The sequence below is a fragment of the Sphaerodactylus townsendi genome, linkage group LG10, assembly GCF_021028975.2.
Source record: "Sphaerodactylus townsendi isolate TG3544 linkage group LG10, MPM_Stown_v2.3, whole genome shotgun sequence".
NCBI classification, from domain to species: Eukaryota; Metazoa; Chordata; class Lepidosauria; order Squamata; family Sphaerodactylidae; genus Sphaerodactylus; species Sphaerodactylus townsendi.
The window spans coordinates 30,724,980-30,751,394 of record NC_059434.1 but is presented as its reverse complement, the minus strand read 5'-3'; the positions used below and the strand labels follow the sequence as shown (position 1 = coordinate 30,751,394).

At 39.4% G+C, this 26,415-nt stretch overlaps 1 protein-coding gene across 3 annotated transcripts in view; it reads left to right on the top strand.

Moving 5' to 3' along the window:
• SNX25 (sorting nexin 25) overlaps positions 1–26,415 on the top strand; it is a 47,781-nt gene that overhangs the window by 4,593 nt on the left and 16,773 nt on the right. For all 3 annotated transcript variants that reach the window (XR_007245609.1, XM_048509306.1, XM_048509307.1), the window contains exons 2-7: positions 5,236–5,320; positions 7,871–8,087; positions 12,606–12,778; positions 14,225–14,411; positions 15,185–15,255; positions 21,770–21,960. Coding sequence is in view for 2 of the 3 variants with exons in the window: in XM_048509306.1 (XP_048365263.1) it covers positions 5,236–5,320; positions 7,871–8,087; positions 12,606–12,778; positions 14,225–14,411; positions 15,185–15,255; positions 21,770–21,960 (924 nt within the window). In the remaining variant the exon portion in view is untranslated. The remainder of the gene's footprint in view (positions 1–5,235; positions 5,321–7,870; positions 8,088–12,605; positions 12,779–14,224; positions 14,412–15,184; positions 15,256–21,769; positions 21,961–26,415) is intronic.

Sequence of the window (26,415 nt, the reverse complement as noted above, 5' to 3'; positions counted from 1 at the left end):
GGACCTTGAGCAGTATTACATCTTTTCAAATCCACTGACTCAATGGATTTAGGATGTAATTCTGCTTAAGGATGACACTCTTAGTAACTGATGAAGTAACAAAGTTCTTGGACTTGATAACATGTTATGGGTTTTCCAGCCAAATCAAGTGCATTGGGTTTTATGGAAACCAGAGAAACAGTTGTAGGGCAATGGGAAGGAGGGTTGTTGTTGTTTTTTTTTGCAAATATATTAGATGCTGAGAAAAAAACATCCTGTGAGCTGACTATCCTGGATTCAGTGGCCACAGTGTATTGATTTTTCTTCAGGACTATAAAATAGAAGTCAAGAGGCACCTTAGACTTATAGTTAATTCCAGGATAAGATTTTGTCTGCTTTCATCAGATACATGAACTGTACATCCATGTGGCTGATGGTATTTATACATGCAACATAAAGCCAGGGCTGTGGATGATGTTACAAACTGAGGCTAGTTTAGAGCAAGATTGGCCTGCAAAGTATTCAGTGGCTTTGTCGAAGGCTTTCACGGCCGGAATCACTGGGGTGCTGTGTGGTTTCCGGGATATATGGCCGTGCTCTAGCAGCATTCTCCCCTGACGTTTCGCCTGCATCTGTGGCTGGCATCTTCAGAGGATCTGAATCCTAGCTCTCTCACAGATCCTCTGAAGATGCCAGCCACAGATCCTCTGAAGATGCCAGCCACAGATGCAGACGAAACGTCAGGAGAGAATGCTGCTAGAACACGGCCATACAGCCCGGAAACCACACTATTTAGTGGCCTTTTTGCAGTTAATTGCTGGCTTCGCTTTGTAAAAAGATTCTCTGGCCCCTTCCACACACACAAAATAATGCGTTTTCAAACCACTTGCACATCTGTTTGCAAGTGGATTTTGCTATTCCGCACAGCTTCAAAGAGCACTGAAAGCAGTTTGAAAGTGCATTATTCTTCATGTGCGGAATGAGCCAAAGTGAAAAGAAATCACCACCCTAAGCTACCACACACAAGGGCAGCCTAGAGCGGAGAGCCAGCAGGCATATACACCTAAAGCTCTTCAGGAGATCCTAACTGCTTATTCTAACTGCCATTTCTGATGGAATGCTGATAGCTCTGTGAGGTAATTTTAATTTTCCCTCTCATAAACTAATTGCTCTTATCAGACTGGATTGGGCACTCTTAAACGACTCCTTGAGACTCATCAACAAGCAAATAAAGATGGAACGTTTATTTACAGATTTACAAGAGTATAAGTTACAGAGATAGTTAAGCTTTTCTTTTACTTTGACAGGAATACTTTTATAGACCTTTCAGTTCTTTCAGACAGTTGTTTGACTCAGTTTTAATAAAACTTCCTTTTTCCTAAACTCCTTTCACAGGGAAAACCTTCGTTTCACAGATCTAGACAAATACTTAAATATCCTACTCCTTCCACTGAAGAAGAGGCACACAGGACTTCACAGAGCAGGCTCTGGTGTATCCCACCGGGAACCCACTCCTGACTCTGCCAATTAAATAACACATACCCTCAAAGACTTCACTGTCCCATATCTAGGTGCTTTCTCCACAGAGACTTATAACCAAGCCCTTTGGACCACGGCTCAGGTATCATAGACAGCTGTGTTTCCCTTTGGACCACGGCTCAGGTATTACACACAGTCTGGCCTTTCCCAGTCCTTCACTACAACTGGCTATACAGCCTCGTGAGCAGCAAAGCTCTCTTTCACTCAGCTCTCTGGTTTCTCCTTACAACACCCACCCCCTGGCCTTTTATAGACAGCTGTAGGGCCGGCGAGCCAATCAGGTGGATCTCTGGTTAACTCTCTAGAGTCCTTTTCTCTGACAGAACTGCATTTTAAAATTAACCCGTAATTCAGCAGTCCGTCACACTCTGAGATCAATAGTTTTGACCCTATTGATTTGTTTACTTTAATTGATTGTTTGATCATATTACTTCAGGTAATGGTCAATCTCCTTCTAAATTAAGACCTAGTGAGCAATTTTCTGGTCTTCACACAAGATGCCAGCATAAGTTTTGACTTCCCTTTCTAGGAAATGAATGTTTTCTTGTAGTTTGACTGTTCTCTATAGATATCAATGTCTGATGGGAATAATTTCTTGAGTACTTGTAAAAACATAATCTTGTGTAATGTCTTCCATTCTGGTAATGAAAGGTCAACCAGAAGAATTCAATTATTACCAATTTTGTTTTCTTTTATGTGTTTCTATAGCTGGCAGTTTTTTGGGAAACATAGTTTAGGAATACCTTCTTGCTTGATTGTGGCATTAAGATGGTATCTTTTTCATGCATCATTCCCTTGGATCTATTGGCACTTAGCTTGGCATACTGTCCTATACTAAACAGAGTAACCCTTCTAAATTCAATTGAACCAATTGGTTTAAAAGGGTGTAATTCTACTTAGGTTTGCATAGATACATTTTAAAGTGTTATATTGCAGTTTGATATCTGTTATTAACATTAACATGTCTTTTCAATGCATTTTTGTATTTCTGTGTGAATGAATTTTCTGCAAATGAAAATCTTATTTTATGTATGTATGTATGTATGTATGTATGTATGTATTTATTTATTTATTTATTTATAATTGGTTTTATATACCGCCCCTCCCCCGGGTAGAGGCCAGCCGCTGATGCCATGTTATTAAACAAACTGTATATCTTAAACTGAATTTGGAGACCAAATTGTATTAGAAGCATTAACTCTCAATTACTGGAGTTAAATATGATGTTAATGGACTTCTTCAGACAACTGGATTTTTCTGAAGAATATTACTTTTTCTTAGTATTGAAAATTGAACGTTTCAAAGTAATTTGATATTGGTGCATGCACATCTGATTTTTTTGTATCACATATCTTTGTTTCATTTCAATACAGAAAAACAAGCATAACAAAACCGTAGTCAATGACAGTTGTAGCATAGTAATGCCACATAAATCCATATACAGCAACAAAACAAAAAGAAAAGAAGATTTAAAAAGCCTAATACAACCGAACAACTAACTTATTCATTGACCTCCTTCTTATCTGTTGAGTGTGAAAGTCTAAAGTTGGTGAATGAACCCTTGGTTATTATTTCATTACACATTTATGACCATTAATTCATATCCTTTCATACACCAGAAAGATTAATCATTCTTATTGCTTGGTTATTTTATATTTATATTTAAACATTCCTATTCTGGATAATTGTATTTCTTTATAGTGTGACAATTCTACCACCAGTGATTTAACGTCCAGTTTATCTGACATATAGTTCATAAACGGAGACCAAGTAGTATTGAATTTTTCCAGGGAGTTTTTTATTGATAAACAAGTCAGTTTCTCTAATTTGACTACATGCCAAACTTTTTGTATCCATTCTTCCACAGAGGGTATCGCTTTTGATTTCCAACTCTTTGTCAGTACAGTCGTGAGTGTTACAACCAAGTAAAGAAACAAAACATCACATTTTCTATTTCCTTACATATACAGATGTGCCTCAGGGGTCATTGCAGTTTTTTTCAAAATTATTTAAATTATTTAATGAATAGAGTTCCAGCACCTTTGTACTTTCTTATATTGCCACCATGAATGAAAAAAAGTTCCTTAATCCCACATTTCCAGCACATTGGAGAGCAGTTCTTATATACGTTAAATAGTGCTACCATCTACGAAATATTTTTTAAAAAAATTATTTTAGATTCATACTTAGTGTAAACTATTTTTTCTAAGGGTTCATTAAGAAATAATATCAGGTTGTCTGCGTAAGCCTAACTAACACATTTATTGTGCACGCGCATAATCTTTTCACCTTTATAGTTTGGCAAACTATGATTGGCCCTCAGACATCTCGCACAAGAAGTTGAATCTGTCATACACATAATCATTCCACACACTTGATATTTTTAGCACTGAGAAAAATCAAAACCTACCAAGAACGTACAGTGTTTATGGGGGGACATAACATAGTACTGTCATCTGTAAATTCTTAGTTATTTCTCCACACAGTTTATCCAGTGATCTGTCCAAGGTGCTGTATAGATCACGGATCTTCCCCACATTCCTTAGCAGCCATTTTCAAAATAGGGAGATTCACTCTGGGGGTCATGGGACACTCATGAAATTATAGCCATACAGGTCAGGAGGCTGTGGTGGGGAAGGGGATGAAATCACTTTCTGGTTCTTACATCAGCACAGAGATTCTGACACCCAGAAATAAGGATTTTTAGGGAATTGGAAATGGATGCTGTCGGAAGGGGAACACAGGAAAGATCTGCAGTCCTTGCGTCTGTGTGTTGCTGGATCCAGCCTGTTCCTATCTGTAAAAGTATTGAATGCAATGTGGCTGAAAGAAGGCCTCATTTTATTCTAGACTGCCAAATTGACCAAGATTGCTCTCTTAACTCTCTGTGAAACAAGATAAGACTGTATGGAGGCTTTTCAGTTGCTTCCCAGAAAAACTGAATAGCCTTCCAGATGTAGATTTATTTGGCATGTATTTTTTCCTTTTTATTGGCAAAAAAATTGAATATTGACTCTTAATTAATTCACCAAATTTTGGGTGGCACCTAATCACATGTTCTGTGGCTGTGATATAACCTGCTACTGGATGCCTTTTTATTATTAAAAAAGACAGTTCCCTTCCTTGAATTGTTGTTAAAATAATTGCCTTTATATAATGTGTTTGTAAATGCAGAATAGTTTTAAATTCATGTAAATTTCTAATTCTATATTGTGCCTATGCTATAAAAGGTTGAGCAAGTGTGGAAGGGAACACTGTCCTGCTGAGCAGAACATAGCAGCCCTGCTTTGTAACATAAGGACATAAGAAAGAGCCTGCTGGATCAGACCAGAGTCCATCTAATCCAGCACTCTGCTACTCGGAGTGGCCCACCAGGTGCCTTTGGGAGCTCACATGCAGGATGTGAAAGCAATGGCCTTCTGCTGCTCCTGTTCCCGAGCACCTGGTCTGCTAAGACATTTGCAATCTCAGATCAAGGAGGATCAAGAGTGGTAACCATGGCATAGGCCGACTTCTCCTGCATAAATCTGTCGAAGCCCCTTTTAAAGCTATACAGGTTAGTGGCCATCACCACCCCCTGTGGCAGCATATTCCAAATTTTCTGTGTACGATAACAGAGCTAGATATGTCTCTAAGGGACAGAGCAAGTGATTAAACACTTCTTACATGCAACACTCCTCCATCTATTACAGTCTGTGTGCATTTTTTTTCTTTCAGAACCTTTTATCAGGAAATGCACATGAACCTGTCCAGTCCAGAAGAGTGATAATTTCTCATAACATGGATAAAGCTTTGAAAGAAGGTGAGCGTCTCCTAGGAGCATTTAAGACTCTGAAGATAATCAGTTATTGTATGAGAAGCAATTACTGCAGATATTAGATCTATTCTAAGGGGTGTTTAGAATACACGAGTGAGAACTCCTAGTTCTATTGAGTTGTACAACTAGAACTAGAATGTCTGTTTTTGCATGATTGTATTGTGTGCTGTCTTGGCTGAAGTAAATGTAAACAGAACAAGAGGAGTACAGTTTCATCATAAGCAACAATATATTAATGCCCTCTTTGCTACTTATACGCTTTTATAGGATTTAATTGAGTTGATACTAATGTTAGAAGGAGTGGTAACATAAAGCCAGTGTAGTGTATCAGATAGAGCGCTGGATTAGGAATGGGGAGAGCTGGGTTCAAATCCCCTCTCAATTATTTTGGGCCCATTTAATCTTAGCTTATCTCGCAAGGTTGTTGGGAGGATAAAATTGAAGTAGAGAGAACCATGTATCTCTGAGCTCCTTTGAGGGAAAATTGAAATTAAAAATGTAATGGACAACTAGAGGGATAGCCTAGAAATTATTGGAGACAGCTTGTACTTGTACTTCTTTTACTAACCAGTTTGAAAATATGTGATGTGACTTTGTAAGAGGGCTAGTCTAACTGAAAGAGTTACAGTCTTGATGGTAGTGGGTCTTCCTGGCTTTTCCTCAGCTTTTGGCATAGGGAGGATACAGAGGTAGTGTGTTCTAAGGAACCTTGCTGGTATACCCTGGATGATTTTAATTCCCATGTCCCATATCTGAACCCTGGAATTCAATTTGCCTTTAATGGGTAAGTCTGGTTGGACCCTTGCAAACAACAGAACCACACCTGTGAAAGCGTTAGACTTTATTTTAGTAAAAAATAGAAGGTTCAGGTACAAGCAGTATTCAGGTACATTGGTGCAGTAAAACTAACAAAATCTAACTCCTAATACATTCATGAACATAAGCAAAAGTAAAGTCACAAGTGGTTTCATGGCTTCACGTGCACGTGTGCGCGCAAATGAGTGAGCAAGAGCTGTCTTCTATTCCCCCTGCCTGAGTTCTAGCATTGGGCTCCCCTCCCCCTTTCCCTTTTGGCTCAGGATGTTAATCCTCAGACCAGGACTTTTTGCTATGCAAAGGGTTTGAAGTAGTTTGAGGCTCTCCTTACATTCAACAGGATATTTATGCATTCAACAGGATGTTGTCTGTTTGATTGTTTAGATTGATTTACATGATGATGTCATTGCTTGCTTTTGCATGGGCTGAGAGAGTTCTGAGAGGCCCAAGGTCACCCAGCAGGTTTCATGTGGATGAGTGGGGAATTGAAACCAGTTCTCCAGCTTAGAATCTGCCGCTCTTAACCACTATACCATGCTGGCTCTCTAATTATGACGTATATGTCTTAAGAACTGTAATGTGGTGATTAGAATGTCACACTTAATATCTGGGAGACCTGGGTGCAAATCCTTACTTGTGCCATGAAAGCTTCGTGGGCGACTGTGAGATAGTCACTTTCCTCTACCTAACCTAGCTCCTAGTGTTGTTATGAGAATAATATGGAGAAGGGGAGAAGAACATATATCATTCTGAGCTCCTTGAAGGAAAGGTGGGGTTAATATATACTAGATAAATAAACAAGAGTCATTGTGGTCTGAAGGCATGTTAGAACTACGGATGATGGATGCCTTGGTAAAATAAAACTTTTAGAAAATTTGTGATGTGTTATCTTATGAAAAAAATTTTTGGCTTCTGGTAACTAATAGTTACTTGGGATATCTATCTAGGACGGTGGCTGATGAATCATATTGCAGACTTTCTTGCTGACCTTCAGAAATCTCCTTTGAAATCATTTTTCATGTAGTAAAGTATTGCCAGACTTTCTTATGTATATGAAGGGGAGAGAATACAGTATCCTAAAGGGGAAAATAGGCAGCCGTTTGCATTCCCTAGCTCAGTGAGGGCAAACCTTTTCGAGACCAAGTGCCTAAACTGCAACCCAAACGTCACTTATTTATTGCAAAGTGCCAACCCGACAATTTAACCAGAATACTGAGGTTTTAATTTAGAAAAAACAACGCAAACATTACCATCTTTTGTCTAAAAAAACACTGTGATCTGCCACACATTCGGACTGTGGCTTAGGTGGTGGGGGAAGGTACCCTCTCTGTGGAGCCAGCATGGTGCCCAAGTGAGTTCGGGGTTACTGGGCCTGCTGCCTGGTTTGGTAATGAGGTGGGGGAGAGGGGGTACTTGTGGGGCAGTAGATGGTACTTTCAGCAAATCAGGTTGACTCAAGAGGACCTCCCTGAACCTCAGCCCCAGCTGGCAACAGCCGCTGGCGGGGCGGGGAGAGGCTGGAAGGGGGAGGCTATGAGTCTGTACTGGGGCGAAGGCACGCATGCCCACAGAGAGGGCTCTGAGTGCCACCTCTGGCACCCGTGCCATAGGCTTGCCACCACTGCCCTAGCTGTTTGTAACTGCTATCTTCTTTTTTTCCTTCTGTTTTTCTTCCTTCTTGGATTCTGACATTTTTTGTTGTTGATCCCTTTGTTTCAGTATTTGACTATACCTACAGAGATTACATTTTGTCCTGGTATGGACACCTCAGCCAAGATGAGGGACAGCTCTATCACCTGCTCTCTGAAGACTTCTGGGAAGTTGCCAAGCAGCTGCGACATAGGCTCAGTAACATTGATGTAGTTAAAGTTGTCTGCAGCGATGTAGTGAAAGCTTTGTTCACCCACTTCTGTGACCTTAAAGTGGCCAACTCAAGGTAACATACCCTTTCCCTGCTCTGATTACATTGTTTAGTTTATAGTGACCCCCCCCTCCCCTTGTGCCTGTGTCTGAGCTGTGTTGAAAAAGAGTGAAGATTGCTTTTGGAGACAACACAAAAATACCTCTATATCAACAGTGACTAGCCTTTTTAGCAAGTGATGTCACAAGCCAAATTTAAGGTATGCAAAAGGGGTGTTCAGTTACCACAGCCCTGGATTTGCCTGTAGTACCTGATGGGCAGAGCTGCTCTGGAGAAGTAGGTAGGAGTATATACCTGACTTTACAATAGACGGGCCCACAGATCACATTCTGTTGTCTGCCAGTGTCATCCTAAGCAGAGGCAAGCTCATTTAAGTCAGTGGGCTTGGAAGGAAACCACTGTTTAGGAATGCTCCCATTTTGTACCTTTTTGGGTACATCATTTAATAATAATACATTTTGTTAGGGAAATTCTGGTATTAGACAGCAGATGTTCAGTTCTGTGCTCCATAGTTGGAGCTTCTGGCCTTATTTTACTTCACTGTTTTGCTTTTATCTACCCCCCCGCCTTTTTTTCTGGTTCTTGTCCTTATCTATGTTTCAAATGCTTTTGAATCCCTTTTCTATCATTTGCTGAATTCCTACCTCAGATTTTTTTGGCTTGTCGGGCTGCGATGGCCTTCTCGTTTCCTCCTTTTTCAGGCAGGTAAAAGGGAAAATACAAAGGATCCCAATTCTTCTCTTTTAGTCTTTTATTTCTTGTATACTATCATTTCTTGTATACTATTATTTCTTTTATTTTTAAGTTGTTTTACAACCCTGGGCAAGGGGGTTACACTTGGCCCACATTTCATCCATCCAATTTGTGGTGCTGCTAACTGGTAAGAGAAATGATGTTGCAGTTAAGCCATACTAACTTTTGTTGAACATTACTAAGGGTTGCTGGGTTTCGCTAAATATTCAGCCTTTTATTGTACTTATACTGGTTATTAACTTTAAATATTTCCTTGGAAGTCCTTTCTTTCTCCACTCTTCTCGGTTTAATTTTAGCTTCGTTTAGTTAATTGTCACCTTATTAGGTGCCTTCTTATCATTGTTATCACAAATGACCTTGGGACCTTTTCAACCTCAACCTCAAGGGGTGGTGATGGTGGTGGTTGAGAGGTATTTCCTCTTTTTCTATTTTCTCCCTTTTAGCCAAAATTGTTGTTTGTTTAGTTTAGTTAGTAGCTAGTGCAGTGAGGGTGTTGGTGTGGTGATTTTTGGTAACAAATTTCCTGCAGCAAGGGCAAGACTATGGAAGTATAACAAATGGACTCCAAAGGAGGGGCTGAAGTGGCATTGGAAATGATATGAGCCCTGCGCTGGTGCCAGTGCTGCACAAGTGGCATGGATGCTGGCGCAGAGGAACTTACCTTGGCAGCAGGGCACAAGTGCAGCTCTGTAGCACCTAAATATGAATGTTTTCCTCCTCACTATCACTTATGTGCTGTTTAGGCCTACCCCAGCTTAGAGATGGCATTCCCAGGGGTGGAGTGACTTTAGTTAGTTCCCAGTGCAGTTTCAACTCAGAAACACCCTCTTTTCATGGTGCACACTTATGCCACCAAAAATGTAGTGAAAGTCATTCCCAGCAAGGGGCTTTCCCAGGAAAGAAAAGGATGTTCTCCTTTCTCCTGTGGTGACTGCACAGCCCTAGTGACTACACTCTACTCCCCTCCACCCCCACCGGTTCTACTCTTCTCCCCCTTCCTCCTCCCATGTTGCAAGCCCCTTTTCCTGTGCTGAAGTTCTGCAAGCTCAAGCAAGACAGAAAAGGGCATGATGGATAAGGGAGCTCCTGAGGGCAATGGCATGGAGCTACATGAACCTCTCAGCTTCTTATGTAGGCTCTAGCAAAGGCTGCTGTTTGTGACAAAGAAGTGCATTGCTGTATCTAAAACCTCACAAGGTCTAACATGGGTTGAGATGATAAGTGAACATCTCAAAAGGAAATTGGGGTCAGTAGCAGATTACTTTCAGAATTTCAACAGTATTTGTGCACCTATTGTTTCCAAATTGACACACACATGAGGCATGTGCAAAAGTCCTACTTCATTTCCACATGGATATTATTCGTGTGCTGACTGGTTGTGAGCATTTCCCCTCTTTGTTGCTTTGTAGATATTTACTTTTGTAATAGTCTCAGGTAATGGCTTAAATCATGAGCCTTCTGGAGTTGCAGGAGTTCTTATGACTGGAGCACTCCAGTACTTGCTCATGCTTTGAGAGAAATCATTTGTATGTCACTGGCTTGCTACAGATACTTTTAAAGGTTTGATGATAAAGTATTCTGAGAAAACTGCTCCATTACTTGAAAACTAGGTTAAAAAATAATGGGAGTATTGCTTACATTTCTATTTTTACCCTAATGTTGTTTTGCAACACAGTCAGTAGTCACAGAAAACATGAGCAGATTATACGTGAGCAGATTATACACTGCCTGCCACAAAAATTCCAAGTATATTAAAACAAAACTTGGAATATCTAGCCTGATTTCTGGACGGATTTGCCAAAGAGAACACTTTATAGTTTGTGGTGCTTATATATACTGACCTAAGCAGGATCAATTTATATGTATTCCTGTTTTAATTTAGCCCTTCTTTTGAAGATAGATGTTTAGAGCCAAGGCAAGGAAAAAGATGTAACATCACATGTCCCTTGAGTATTCCTGGGCAATTTGTTGCAAACTTCTACAGAATGTGCAGTAGAAATGTGGGGACGAGGACAGGGAGAATGTCCTGCAGATTTATTGCATGGCCATTTGGGATTACTGGTGTGTTGTCAAAATGATGAAGAATCTCAAATTTTTGCAAGACAGCAATTAGAGTAATAGGAGGCAAAAATTATTACCTTCCCAAGTTTTTTTGGAAAGAAATGTTATTTATGTTCCTGCACAAAATGCTGTTTTGTACGTGCCCTACTTTTTAAGCATATCTGTGGCCTAGAAAGTCTTTAAACGCATCTCTTGAGGTACTTGTGTATGAATTGATACCTCTGCATCCTGTGGAGGTAGGGTAGAAAAGACCAAGATACAGCCTCAGTCACTGAGATCATAAATGCGCGCTCACTCGCTCGCTCTTTTCCTTCTACTGACATAGGAAAAAGCTGGGAGAACAGAGTTTTTGATCACAGCCCTATATGTATACTGACAACAGTTTTCTCCTGTTGAGCCATAATCTTAATGTCACATGCAAAACTGAATTGTTCAAAGGTGCCCATTGCACAACAGACTCTGATATTGCAGGGTTTCCAGAGAATAAGTTTTGTAGCTTGTTGAAGCGGCATAGGTTTGGTGTACACTGGCTTTTGTCTGACAGTCCGGTTCTGCTCATGTTAGAAGACAGAAGTAGGATATTTTATCCCCTTTACCCTCCTTACTACACCACTTCAGCCTGGGTGGCTGTTGGTCCAGGCAGGTTCCACAGTGCCAGAAATAATTTTCCAGGGGTTAGAATACACTGTCGGGGGGAGAGAAGACTGAGGTGAAAATCCATGCTGCCTTCATTGCCACTTTGTAAGATACAAGCCAGTTTCTTATAACTAGGTTTTGAGCTTGAATGCAGATATTTTTGTCTTTTTTTTTAATTGGGGAAAGCCATTTAATAGATGCTGCAAAGCAGATTAACTAATTTCAAAAACTGAATAGGTGGTGATTGAAAACATACGTTAACGTTCGAGTATGACATTGCAGTGTTCAGGTCAAAGTGAAAAGAGTTTTAATTCAAATAACATAGGATTACAGAAGAAGAAGAGTTTGGATTTATATCTCCCTTTCTCTCCTGCAAGGAGACTCTAAGGGGCTTACAAACTCCTTTCTCTTCCTCTCCCTAAAACAGACACCTTGTGAGGCAGGTGGAGTTGAGAGAGTTCTCAGAGAATTGTGACTAGCACAAGGTGACCTGGGTGACATGTGGAGGAGTGGGGAATCAAACCCGTTTCTCCAGGTTAGAGTCCACCTGCCCTTCACCACTATATCATACTGGCTGTCTAAAAAAATTAAGTTCAGTGATGTGGGATTTCCAGGATAATTTGAATGGGAAAAATGATGTAAATGTTTTTAATAATTTAAATATTTGAATAATTTAGTAAACTTAGCAAAAACATAGTCAAAGAAGGCAAATACACCATTTACAAGCAGTGGGTTTTGTCAGTTTCATATCCAACATTTAGCCCTCCTAACATGTTTGATTTATAGCATAGCAGCTCTTGAAACTATAAACAGATATATTTACATATGTGGGGCAGAAAATTATAGCATCAGAAATTATTCTGCCCCATATCTCTGCTTCTGTGGCAGCTTGGTTAATAATGACAAAGGCAGGTGATTAAAGCAATGTAGGGATGATTACAGTTGGTAAATATGCTTTGCTTATAACATGCCCTCAGTTACATTTTTTTATACCGTAGTTTCTTTTCTGTTATGGTCTAATTAATTAGACATTTATGGCAGCTGGAAGATATACTAAGACAAAGTTTTTGGTACTCATTCTAGACTGGAAGAGCAGCCACGGCCATTTTTACTGCATCCATGTTTGAAGGATACTAATGAAGAAACACAATTCCTGAAAGCATGTTCTCAGATTCTGGTGTATTGTCTTTTACCCTCAAAGGATGCCCAGTCCCTCAGTTTGCGCATAGTCCTTGCAGAAATACTTGCATCAAAAGGTAATTATAGATATGACATGATTAAGTGTTTACATGCATCCTGTGTTCATGATAACAAACCCAGCCTGTGTATGTACAGTACGGCTAGCATTGGATTTTAAGGTTAGGTTTGAAGTTGGGCAGAAAGATGAAATATAGTTTTACATTTTGTGATGTCATTTGTGAAGTGGTGATTTCCCTGACATGGGAAAAAGCTGGGAGAACAGAGTTTTTTACCACAGCCGTATACATATACTGACAACAGTGTTCTCCTGCTGAGCCATAATTCTTAAAGTTCCATGTAGAACTGAATTGTTCAAAGGTGCCTATTGCACAATAGACTCTGATAACTGCAGGGTTTCAAGAAACTAAGATTTTGTAGCTTGTTGAAACAACGCAAATTTGGTGTACACTGGCTTTTGTCTGACAGTCCAGTTCTGTTCATGTGTCCTTTTGGGGGGAGGGGGGGGCTATGCAAGTTGCCTCATCATTATGGCGGATGATCATCTGAGTCCACAGCAATCTTTTAAAAAGGTTTTGTGAATCTGTGTGCATTTATTCATGTAAATAGTGAAGGGTCACTTCTTCTGGCCACTCTGAAAAACAAAGAAGATTTTAAGTACATTTTAGACTTGTGAGAACTGAGTTCCAAAAGAGCCTCATTCTTTTTTGTCACTATCAACCCAAACATGTGACAATGCCCTGCTGATGTCATGGTAGTTTAAACCCATAGCTGGAGCATCTGAGTCTGCATAGGGAGAGATTCAGTATTGTGTAGTGGGTAGAATGTCAGACTAGGATACGGGAGACTGAGGTTTGAATCCCCACACTACTGTAGAATCTTGCTGAATGGTCTTGGGCCATTCTCAGCCTGACCTACCTCACAGGGTTGTTGTGAGGATAAAATGGAAGGGGGAAGAAAACATAAGTCACTTTGGGTCTTAATGGGAAGAAAGGTGGAGTATAAATAGAGGCAGAAATGGGAGGAGCGGGACTTGGTGAGTATTAGACACTGGAGTGATATTTCAATTCCACTGAACTCAATGGGAATGAAAAACATTCCTTTTGCTGTGCCTATATAGTTATGATAAAGGCTAAGATGCTGGATAAGTCTGCTGCCAATGACAATGGTGCTAAACATTACAAAACCCCAGCCAACTTTTTGTTATTGTACATCCACCTTGGGCTGTTTTGAATGACTTAAGGCTGCAGACATTTGCGTTTCTAATGAGGAGCAGTCCCTGCTGAGCTTAATGAATCAGCATGAATGGGATTGGGTTTATTAAATAATGGTGTTTAGTGGAATGGTATGTGGTAACTGGTAGGTTTGATGTGTAAATAAGAACAAAGCTTTTAATGTTTCATCATTCTCGTTACTTGTCCCCAAAATGAACTTCCTTGTGCAACAGTGTGATTTTCTGTGATAGTGTTTGTATGTCTCTGAGTTTGCGGGTGTTAAATCTCCAGTGCTGAAGCCAGTGGTGGAATTGCTGAGTGATCCTGACTATATCAATCAAATGCTGCTGGCTCAAATGGAGTACAGAGAACAGGTCAATGAGCATCACAAGAGAGCCTACACATATGCCCCGTCTTATGAAGAGTTCATCAAGCTCATTAACAGCAGCTCTGATGTTGAGTTCCTCAAACAACTAAGGTACCTGACGGTTTTTCATAGTATGCTCATTCCAAAACCCTTCCTTTGGCATACACTGATTTATAGATGCATAATTAAATGTACTAAGTATTAATGGAGAGGATTTTAATAAAACACATACCTGTTTGAAGACTGCAGGCATAGGTCAAAAAATGGGATAGGCTACCTTGGCTTGCTCTGTGTGTACTGAACAAGTTTCTTAAAACCTGTTGTTTTCCATTGGTTATTATTGGCTCTTGAATTCAGTTTTTAAGTTCTTACCTGCTTTGGAAACTACTATTTTTTCTGAACTGTACCCATAACAGGATTTTATCTAACCTGTCCTGAGCTCAGTTCAAGGAGAAAGGGATGATTCCAGGAGTGGGGAGCCAGTTTTAGGTCAGACAGGAATGAGAGGTTTAACAAAGCAGGTCTGGAAATGTGAATATGTTCAAAATAACATATGAACCATTGACAATGTTTCACTAGACTCAGAGTGATGCAACTTTGCTTAGAAATGCACTGTTAGTCTTGTTAATAATTCGATGGTTGTTGCATGTGAAAGCACAAAATACTTCACAATATTCAATAGGTTTTGTTTCTTTCATTTATAGTCCCCCTTTCTCACTGAAACTTAAGGCAGATTACAACTATTGCAACCTTAAGAGCTGTTGCCTTAGTAATGATCTGATTCGTGTACTGCTTTATCTTGCCGGAAGTCCTTGTTTCCAGTGTCAGAACCTTTGTCCTGTACCCCAAAAATGAAGCAGCATTTATTTTATTTTGTTGTCTAGGTATCAGATTGTAGTAGAAATAGTTCAAGCCACCACTATCAGCAGCTTTCCACAAATGAAAAGGCAGAAAGGTAAGTTCTCTCTCTTTCAAAAGGTGTTCAAAGCTTAAAAGCACAGTCTGCTAATCCTGAACTCTGCCATTTTGGGACAAATATAAAAAAGTGGACCTGTAGTGATTAAATAGCCCCATAATCCATATTTATTACAAAAATATTGTAACTGGATCATGTTTAGCTCTAGGATTTTTTATAGTTGTATAGATTTTCCAAAAATTCAAGCCTGCATTGTAGAAAAGGTCAGGATCCAAAGTTCTGTAAGCCAGGGCGACTTCAGATTCATTGTCTACCAATAGCACCCTAGTGCAGTGTGGCAATCAGTTATTTTCTTGTGAAAAGTAGTTTGAGATCTGTGTGTGTTTTGTATCTTGCAAGTACATGTTGTGACATTTGCACAGTGTTTTGTGTGCTTCCAGAGGACTTTCTGTGTTAATTGTTCAAATTAACCTTCTTCCACACATCTAATATTTTATGTGGAGAAACTTTTGCAAAGTAGCCTGACTTCACTGACGCATATTCACAATAATGCTGTGAAAGCGGTATGCATTTTAGTGTGCAAACAGGGAATGCTTGAATGTATGACGCTGCCATTTATTGAATCAAATTGTTAGTCCCTCGTGTTCAGTATTTTGCCTGGCTGCCAATGTCTCGGGTAGAGAAGGACCTTGCTCAACATCAGCTAGCTGCCTGATATCTTAACTGAAGATATCAAGGGTTGAATTTGGAACCCTCTTTGTGGAATGCATGTACTCTACTGCTGAGCCAAGGTCTCTTTGGCATATTTGTTTCAGGAAAAACGAAAAAATCAGTCTTCATTTTTGTTTGTTTGTTTCAGCCATCAGGAAACCTTTTACCAACCATTCCAATTCTCTAAAATATTAAGTGATCCTTGGAGAAACTCTTCTTTACTTGCTCTGTTTTGACTTTGCCAAGTTGCTTGTAGCTTCTTTTTAGAGATATAGGTATTATTTCCTGCTGACTTGCCTCAGTCTGCCCATTTAGTTCTTTAGAACAAAACCTTCTTTTATGCAGTATGTTTGCCCAGTGGCAATCTGTTGTGCTTAGTACAGTGTTCATCTTCTGGTAGTATCGGTATACTAGTATCAGTAAACACAAGTACAACAAGCAAATAGAAAAGAGCAATAAATCCATCTTGACATGGTGAGAGTTCCTAAGGAGCATGTACTTCCTTAACATCACCTGTCAGTCTTGCTTAGGATTCCTACATTCTTAATTCTGCTTCCATTTCTCTTGAAATGTGTGTCACTTGATGTTCCATTTTTATATATTTTTATTCCTTTGGAATCTATAAGAAATGATGTAAAATACCTCTGCTGTCGCTAATATAAAAAGTTGACATTGAAGCAGTATAAAACAGAAATACAAGCAGAATTTGTAATTCACTTCTTTTTAGATGGAGCAAAATATTGGTGCCTCGAATAGTGAAAGATTGATTTATCAGCCTGAGTAGCCCAGAGTAACTTGAGCTTATCACTGCTTAGATGCTAAGCACAGCTAGTTAACCATGGTTCGTAGTTGGGTGGGAGACCTACAAGGAAGATCTGGGTTGCTATGCAAGGAAGGCAATGGCAAAGTATCTACAGGACCACCACTCCCACTACATCCTCCAAAGAGCATTGCGTTCAGCTAACAGCAATTTACAAGTGATCTGTGACCCAAAGGCAGTACAGCTGGCCTTGACCAGGCGTGGTGTTTTAATTGTTGGAGTTTTTTAACACCATCTGGATAAATTGTATTAGATTATTATAGGATAGACTGTGGTGTTTTATTGATTTTATTGTTGTGTTTTATGTTGGAGGTAGCCCTGAGCCCTCAAGGGAAAAATCAGCCTATAAATAGTGTAGTGTATAGTCTTCTCACCGCCAGTGGTTGGAGCTGTCTCCCTCTCCTGTTCCCCTGCAGGGTCCTCCAGCACCTCTTGACTCCCCTGTGGCCTCAGATATGAGGGAGGAGGTCTCACTGGCTGCCTGTCATTCACAATTTACACAGTTCCCCAGCTATAGGAACTGCTGGTCTGACTTCCTCTTTGGCCTTGGTCCTCCCTTCCTTCATATAGGGATTGTTCCACCAATCAAGGCCTTGGGGTTGAAAGTGATTCGCCCTTTCTTGGCCCCATTACCCTTCATCCTGAGCCCGCCTAGGCTGTTTCTTTCCAGCTCCTTCTGCCTCCATCCTAAGTCCACTTCCCCACCCTCTAGACTCATTCTGCACAACTCGCTCCTGCAGTTGGCATGGCAGTGTTAGGTGAGTGGTTCTCCAGGGCCTCAGGTGGAGGGGGGAAGAAAGGGATGGCTTGGCAGGGCTGTAGTTCCCCAGCATGGTGGCCAGTGCAGCAGCAGGCCCTGAATCCCCCAGGAAGTTCCTCATGGGGGTGGGGAGCATCGTTGGGACCTGGCTCAGCTGAGTCCCAGGCAGCAGCTCCCCCCGTGGAACCGGGATGGGCTGCTGTTCGGGACAATGAATAAAATAAATTAATTAATCACCTCTGCTCATCTCTTGCCTGGAATGCCCTGTGGAAGGGATTTCCGTGAATTGGTTGTGATTTGATGATACTTTAATATTATTATTAAGATTGTGTTATAAGATAATGAAATTAATGAAAACATCACTTGGGAGTCCGATTGAAAGTTTATAACACAGAATTTCTATATCATCTGGCTGGTAAGACAAAAATGAATTTGTCTTGTATACTACTGCCTTTGTTTTCTAAAATTAACTACAGCTATCTAGCTGTACTTGTGACCCACCCACCCCACCCGCCTTTTCAGTTTCAAGGAGTTTAGTTATTCTGTGGAAATCTTAAAGGAAAGACAGTTTCTATGTCCACTCCAGAAACTTAAAGCAGAATAGTTTTCCCGAGTCTGGAAGCAGAAAGACCCTGCTAGTCCCGTATCCAACAGCATGTGAAGAGCAAGGATACACTGATGAAAGTAATCATTTGTGTACTAGAATTTGGAGGGGTGTTGGTTTCTAGAAGGATAGGGAACAGTGTCCCTTTGTTCCTGCTGGATTCTAGAATCCTGTTCTGGTTTTATTTGACTTCTTCTGGAGTCTTATTCTGTGGTGTCTAGCATTTACTGAGTTGGTAGTTGATGATAAGCATTGTTATATTTTCCTGGTAATATAGCTATTGATAGTTGCAATCCTCATATCACTTAATTTTATATATGATATGTAATGGTGTTATTATTTCACAGACATTAATGTGTGTGAATTGAATAACAGGAAAGTACAGGAATTAGAGTAAAGGGAATGTTCTGATATTATCAGTATTCTTCACATAGTGTCTGGGATGGTTCAGATCTTACGTTAGGTTACCCTCATGTCTGGCAATGGTTGGCTTTGCATAGCTAAACACAACTTTATGGCACGTGAATTGTGTAGCAAATTATAATATTTACCTAGAAAAAGAAGGCAACCACAAATGTAAGATGATCCACCAAAATATCATGCATAAACTTATTACTGTACATAATTGCAACTGCACTTACATTGAAAACAGTCCTCTTTTCCATGACAACACATGCAGAAGACAACTATCTTTTTTCAGGTAAATAGGATAGTCAGGTTGGCTTGGATTTGCATCTACCTAATCAAGTATGCTAATTTTTTAAGTGATCTTTGCTGGAGAGATTTAGGTTTGTCACTTGTAGGCCCATGTGATTGAAACATGTTTCTGAATTGCTGTCAGCCATTGTTCTGTCTTCTGAGATATGCAGAGTATTTGTGCAATTAAACTGTAGAGAAGTTAACTTGTCTAGAACTGTTCTAATTCACAATTTAGGTGGGTTTTATTTTTGTTATGTATAACAAGTTCCCTGTTCTGTTAAGCTATGAAAATTGTACACTGGTAAGGTTGTCACCCAGTGACAATGAAAAGAATGAAATGAATGGGAGCTCTTCCAAATGTCTGTAAGTCAAGTGGTTTCAAGATAAGGTGTGACAGATAATATTGGACTTCTCGTTCTTTCACCTACTTGGTCATAGGCCAGTCAAAGATCCCTGTTTGTTGTACATTTTGGCATGAGATTAGTCTGTTCTTTCAAAACTGCACAACTTGTTCCTGTCACTTTGAAAAGAGGCTGTTCCCTCTTGGTGTGAAGAGATTCATATTAGATACAGTAGTAAAGTATGGAATCATTGTTAACTTTTCTGCTAAGCAGCTTTCGTCAACTTTTCGTGTAAATAGGTACTATACATACCAGTTACTACACTGTTGTTCAAATTCTGTGTGAATAGGACACTTTCAACATTTAATAAATGGGATATGTCATTGTTAACTTTTCTGCTAAGCAGCTTTCGTCCACTTAACTTTTCGTATAAATAGGTACTATACATACCAGTTACTACGCTGTTGTTCAAATTCTGTGTGAATAGGACACTTTCAACATTTAATAAACGGGATATGTCAGTGAAATTTTGCAAATGGGGGGTGTTAGTGAAATTTTAAAGATGACTTCCTGATGTATACACTCTCTTGATAAAATGGGTGTGATTTTCTTGACTTTCTGCCATATCTGTCACAAGGGACACAATTTTGATGTATACTCAATTACATTATAATTATTTTCGTGCATAGGTCATGTATACAGTTATATATGCAATACCATACCTACAGAAAGGGACTTTTAGGTTAGTTAAAATAGTTGGAATGTGTACTACTAAAATAGGAAAAAAATATGAAGAAATGTGAAAGGGATCAGTCACGTTCCTTTAAAAGCTAAAAGTCCTGCAAGGCTAAGGTTGCATTTAAGCATCTTGCCAAGCTATGGCTTGCTGGACTGGGCCTGAACATAGCCTGTTTCTTTTGCCTTCCCACTTTCTTCATGCCTTACCGCCCTCCTTTTTTGCATAGAATATAACTAAGGATTCATGGTTTGAAAGAGATTCTGCTTCCCCATGAGGTATGACTGGAGGCACCTGCTTACATCATAGTTTGCTTTCTCCCCATAACCTGAGATTCTAAGCCAGGTTGGTTTAAAAGTGGATGTAAAATGTTGTATCCCACTTTGGGGCCTCCTGGGGTTCATAAAGCAGTAAATAATAAAGTGTAGAAACTGAATACAACACTGTCAAAGACTTCACCAAGTCTTTGGGGTAGTGGCAATACCAAACTCTGGATTCTGAACCAGTACTCAAAAACACATACCAATATTTTTTTTAATTTAAGTGTTGAGAAAAACATCCTAGGCTTTTGCCACCCGGCTCACATGGGTTCTTGAGAGTAAGTGGACATGCAGCAGACCAAATAATTTTTTAAAAGTTTTATTTTTTTTAAGTCAGCATGAAAAGTCCTTCAGCACGAATAATTTTCACCTGCATAAATAGCAGGAGATTAGCTGAAACACAAAGCAGGATGAAGCACTCACAAATATGCAAATATTAGTACAGGCCTTGAAATCCATTTAGCATTGGCCTTAGTTTCTTCCAGCAAGCATAAGTCAAAAAAAGTTACAACATTTCAGGTAGGTTCAGAATAGAATAGCAACTCTAGCCCAATAGTAAGTTTTTAATAAGGATTCATCAATCATGGTCGGGTGAATCTAATTCGACCAATTAGTGCCAAATTTGAGTGGGACTTCCAGAGCCAAGCTTCTGGTCATACTTACACATCAGCCAATTAGTGACTTGGGCCAGCCTGGCACAGATAATCACAACATCTCTTTAATGTTTCAAGAAACTGAGACAGGTAGCTAATACTCCCTGTTCATTCTCACAACATCAAACAGGCAAAAGAGAATCTAATTTGGACAGGGCCCTCCAATTAAAGGAGACAGAAAAATTTCACAGACCTGTTTTAAATGGCTCCCTTTCACAGCCTGAGCAACTTGATCAGAGTTCTGTCAATGATTGAATTTCTTGTCAAAAAGAAAGGTTGCAAAATGACATTAAAAATAGGCAGTGAATATAAAATCATAGGGTGCAAATATAGACACACAATAAAACAATAAAGTACACTTTCTCAAAGAAACACTGGCTAGAAAACATAATAGAAACTGGCTAGAAAACATAATCAGTGCATTGGCAAAGTTCTTCAAGGAAAGTAGAGGAAAAAAAGACCAAAGACAAAGGAAAGATGGCTGCTAACTCTAATGGGATTAATTTATGGCAAAAGATGGCCACACCAAATAATTACTAATTATCCTATCAAGTTAGTAAGAATTCTCTGGAAGATGACCAGATTACCCTTCTCTTTTGAAATTCTCAGTTAGGGCTACTGATTGGTCGAATCCAGCTGAAAATAATTGGACGTGACTCTAAGCCTAACTTCACTCTAAGATAGTAAAAATGCATTTTTAGCTATCTACTTATAAAGAACTGTTAGTTTCCATGTCTGAACAGATGGATTCTTTTATGTTTTCAGTGAAATTTAATCCATTGAGACATGTCAGTTTTGCACTTTCCGGTGAAGACTGCTGAAAGGACCAATTCTTCCAAATTCATTGTATGTTGACATTTTAACTGCTTTTTTTAAAAAAAACTTAACTTTTTGCATTGTCAATCTTAGAAAGCAAAGGTAAAGAGACTGCGGCAATGAAAGCAGATCATCTGAGGGCCCGAAACACGAAGAGATATATTAATCAACTAACTGTTGCAAAAAAGCAATGTGAAAAGCGTATAAGACTTCTGGGAGGCCCTGCTTATGACCAGCAGGAAGATGGCACATTTGAAGACGGTGATGGTCCTCAGAGCCAGAAGGTAAGTTATGTGTATATAAGTAACTGGGGGAACGAGGAGAGACTATTTCAAGATCTCTTGTTATAAGAACATTCTGCCCAATGCTGACAACTGTACCTTTAAGGAATCTGCCTGGGGAAGCTTTTAAAATCAAACATAATGAAATATAAAACACTATCACAGCTATTAATTAAAACCTAGCTTCAGCATAAAAACATAAAAAGTTGAATGGCTTTTAAAAAGTTTAATACAGCACCCAATCCAAAAATAGACAATAATAACAATGATGCTAAAAGATCAATTCTTAATTAAATACCTGAGCATACCTCTTTCAACATAAAGAACGAAATGCGGTCCTCCACTCTTTGGCAGAAGTCATAGCAACATGACTCCGTTATCCAAAGAAGTGCAGATTCTCTTGCAGCATTTTAAAATGTTATTTCAGTGCTGCTTTCATCTAAACATTTAGAATTTTGCTGTTTAAAGTTTTAATAGATGTATTGTTTTAATTGTTTCATGTGATGTTTGCCACCTTGAGCCCTATCGGGGAGGGCAGGATATAAATAAAATAAAATAAAATAAAAAGAAACCATTATCACCTGCACTGTTAAACTTAGCACTTTGATAAAATACCATTTATATCATCCCAGCATTCGTATCACCTCAAAGAAGACCTGGTGCTGAAATAACATTTTTAAAATGCTGTGAGAGCATTGGAAGGGGTCGAGGAGTTAGATACTAGGATCCGGCAGAGCATTCAAGCAGAAGGGAGGTCCAGGAAGATGAGGTGGGTTTATCCACCTGTCTCCTTGGTTCTTTATGTCTTTATCTTTATCTTTATTAACCTTTAATAGGCATAAATAGATCAAGATTTACACAGACAATTCTTCAGTCTCAAGTATAGTTCAGTAGCAAGGAAATAGCAAGGATAACTTGACGGTTGACTTCAAGGGGTTCAAATCACTTCAGATTTTTTTTTTTAAAAAAGAAATAGAAAAACAAATTGGTTCTTTATGATGAACAAGGTATCGAAAGAAATGTTTAGGCTTGGCACCTTAAAAGAAAGTAACATAGAAAAAAAGAGCATTCTACAGGCAAACATGATTTTAGAAGAATTATGTGGTCATATGGGAAGAGGCTAGTAGGCCTTAACTACTTTTCCAGGAGCACTGCTTTAGTTTCTAGGAGAAGAACTACAGGCATGGGGAAGAGCTGTGGCAAGGCCTGTTGGATAGATGCGACTTTTGTTGGTTGCTATGGGAAAAGTGTTGCTTCACCGGCTCCTATCTTACCAAAGGCTCCTATCTTACCAAAGGCAATATCAAAATAGACTGACGAAATGAAGCTTTCCCAGATTCCCCATTGTCTTTTCCCCAAGCATCTTGGAAGAAGGGTGTGACACAGCAAAGATCAATATTGGGAAGAAAACAAACAACTCCCTCATGCTTTGTTCATCTTTATTTAAGCTATATCTGTGTCTTTGCTGCAGAACAAGTTGCTTGAGGTGGCTCACCATTATTATATCATAAAGATAAAACCCATAACATGAAGCAGGGTTCACACTATCTTTTGTTAGAATTGTATATTCTTTTGAACTCTGTTTGAAAGCTGAATGACGTATTTTATTCATACAAATACCCACATGGGGAAAACATGCAGTTGGTGGGTTATTATGGAGAAAGTGTGCCAAACGTTTCTCTCCTTCTACAAACAATAGCATGAAAAGAAACCTCATTAGTGCATGACTTATGGGCCTTGAGGTGCAACTAAAAAATCTGAGGTGCAACTAAAAAATCTGTTGACCAAAATGAAATAAGGTTCTTGGAATTCACAATATTCATTGGTTTTAAAAATTCAGCACTAAGAAAAACACACTTTTATAAATTCAGAGAAGTGACCAGAAATCTATGACAATCTTTACCTTGGAGGGACACATCAAAACAGAAGGGCTTTCATTTTATATGAGCTAAGTGAAACAATTTTATGAGTTAGTTCTTCAATTGCCAGGTCTGTCCTCAAGTGGCTCCCTCAGTGTTTGTGGCATTACAGGATTTTTTGTTTGTTTGGGAGAGGGAGGGTTTTCCTGTGTTGACTTTGTGAAATACATTTGCTATTACAAATACCGGATTTCACTTCAAGTACTTGTTGAATTGGCTAGAGTAGGCAAATGGTTCAGTCAGTTGCTGCCCAAGTCCAATATTTAGCAGAGTTGTAGAGAGGGTTCAGTGCTAATGCAATGAAACGGCTACATTCAAGTTAAAGGTTTTTCTGTTCCCCTTTCTCTGTTGTTTGAGTTGTGTTTTTTAATCCGCATTATTGAATTATTGTAGTGTTTCGCTATCATAAGCCATCTTGAATGTTGTTCAGATATGATGGTAGATTAAAATTTTAACGCAGACTAATGAATTCTTGTCGCAGAGTAGCTGAAGGAGGCTTATAACCTTCAAAATAACGATTTCCCTTTTATAAAACACACTCGTACATGCATGTTTCTTTCTCAGATTTCAAAGCAGCTATTCTTGTCTGCACATTTATTTGCTTCATGTATATCCCATTACTTTCTCCCTAATGGAAACTCAAACAGCTTTACATTATTCTTCTCTTTCTCTTTTCCATTGCCAAGGCCACCTAAATACCCATTTAGCTTCAGTGGTGATAGAGCACTGGTTTCTTCCAGACAACCCACTTGCCCAGTGCCTTTACTTTCTGTGGTTACAAGAAGTGTCTCTGTATTATGCTATATTGACTGATTTTATAAATTTGTTTTCCATTGGCTTTCACAGGAATATTAGGAGGTTCTCTGATTCTGTTATCCATGTCTAGAGAATCTGTAGATAGTCTAAGCACAGGTGTCAAACTCGCAGCCCTCCAGATCTTATGGACTACAGTTCCCATCATCCCCTGCCACCATGAGCAACTAGCCATGCTGTCAGGGGATGACGGGAACTGTAGTCCATAACATCTGGAGGGCCGTGAGTTTGACACCTAGAGAAACTTCTAGTGAGATTGGATAAGCCAGGAATCCTTCTTTTCTTAATTTCTGGAGAGATCAAGAAACTCTTTTTAAAATAAGTATTTTCCCAGAAAGTTTTGATATTCATTGGTCCTATAAACTTGCTCTGTCACCGTTGTATTTTTATTTGGAATTCTTCATCATTTCTCTCTCCCCATCCCCAGTAAATAATAGGTTCCTCAGAAGCAGCCCTGTTTGCATTCTATTCTTCATAGGGCTTGTTTGGCAGACTGCATGACAGTATCTGTCATGGGACAGTTTCATGAGTAACAATGAGTAATATCATGCACCTTTCTTGGAGACCAGGTCCCAGCGAATGTAGTGAGATTTGCTTCACAGCATAAGATTCCGCTTGCTGCTATTCTATACATGCACATTTTTGGTTCAGAATCAACTATCACAGAACTCCCCCAGTGACTTGTGAGACATGACAGAGCTAAAGCCTTCTCTTGACGTCTCGACCCTGAGTTAAAAGCTACCTCAAGCTTAAAGGGACACCGTAGCCAATGACAAGCTCTAAAATTAGATCAGGTCACTGTTCATTAGTTGACAGACATTCAAGTGACAGGGAGCTTGCTTGTGTCCCAGTATAGCCATCTGCTTTCAGTGCAGTGCAGGGTGTTGGTGATAGTGAAGTCTTAGAAACCTTCTTCTAGTTTGAGCATGACTTGAAAATATTCACAGTATTATTCAAAAAATGCCCACATGCAGATTTGCCACATTTTTGTGAACTGTGTATATTATCAGCAGCTAAGCAGGGTCAGCCCTGGCTTGTATTTGAATGAGAGACTCCCATGGCAATGACAAACCACCTCTGAACCCCTCTTGCCTTGAAAACCCTCTGGGGTCACCATAAGTCAGCTGTGACTTCACATGTGCTAATCTTCCGGAACATTTGTGCTTGCAGCCAAGACTAAGAATTGCTGCCCGTGATATTGGTAATTATGTTAATAATTTTTTTCTGCTCAAGCTATTAGGATTCTAAGGGGAAAAAATGACCAATGGGCTATCCTGGTCTAGACATTTGATAAAGGTCCAGGGATAGCAGACCATATTCCAATGAGACCATATTCCCGACGAGTCCTTCTGACACATTATTCATGCGCCCTTGGCTTTTGACTTTTTCCTTTCGGGATTTAGAAATATCTAATTCGGATTAGTGGAATTAAGCTATTTTAAATAGAGGATGAAATGGATAGCAGACGGGTTGATTTAGTTTAAGATGGTTAGCAGCAAGAATTACTGGAAAACAGACCGCTTGTTAAGATAAATCCAGATTGTTGGCAAGTTAGTGTCAGGGTACTGCTCAGTTGGCTTGATAAAATCTCTGTTAAAGTGTTGAGATTTTGAAATGTGAATTGGGTGTATAAATAAAGATAAGCGTGGGAAGAAAGGAACAGAGAGGCAGAAAGGCCAGGGTTGTAGTGAGGAGGGGAAGGTCGAGGATCTTCGCTAGAACTGAA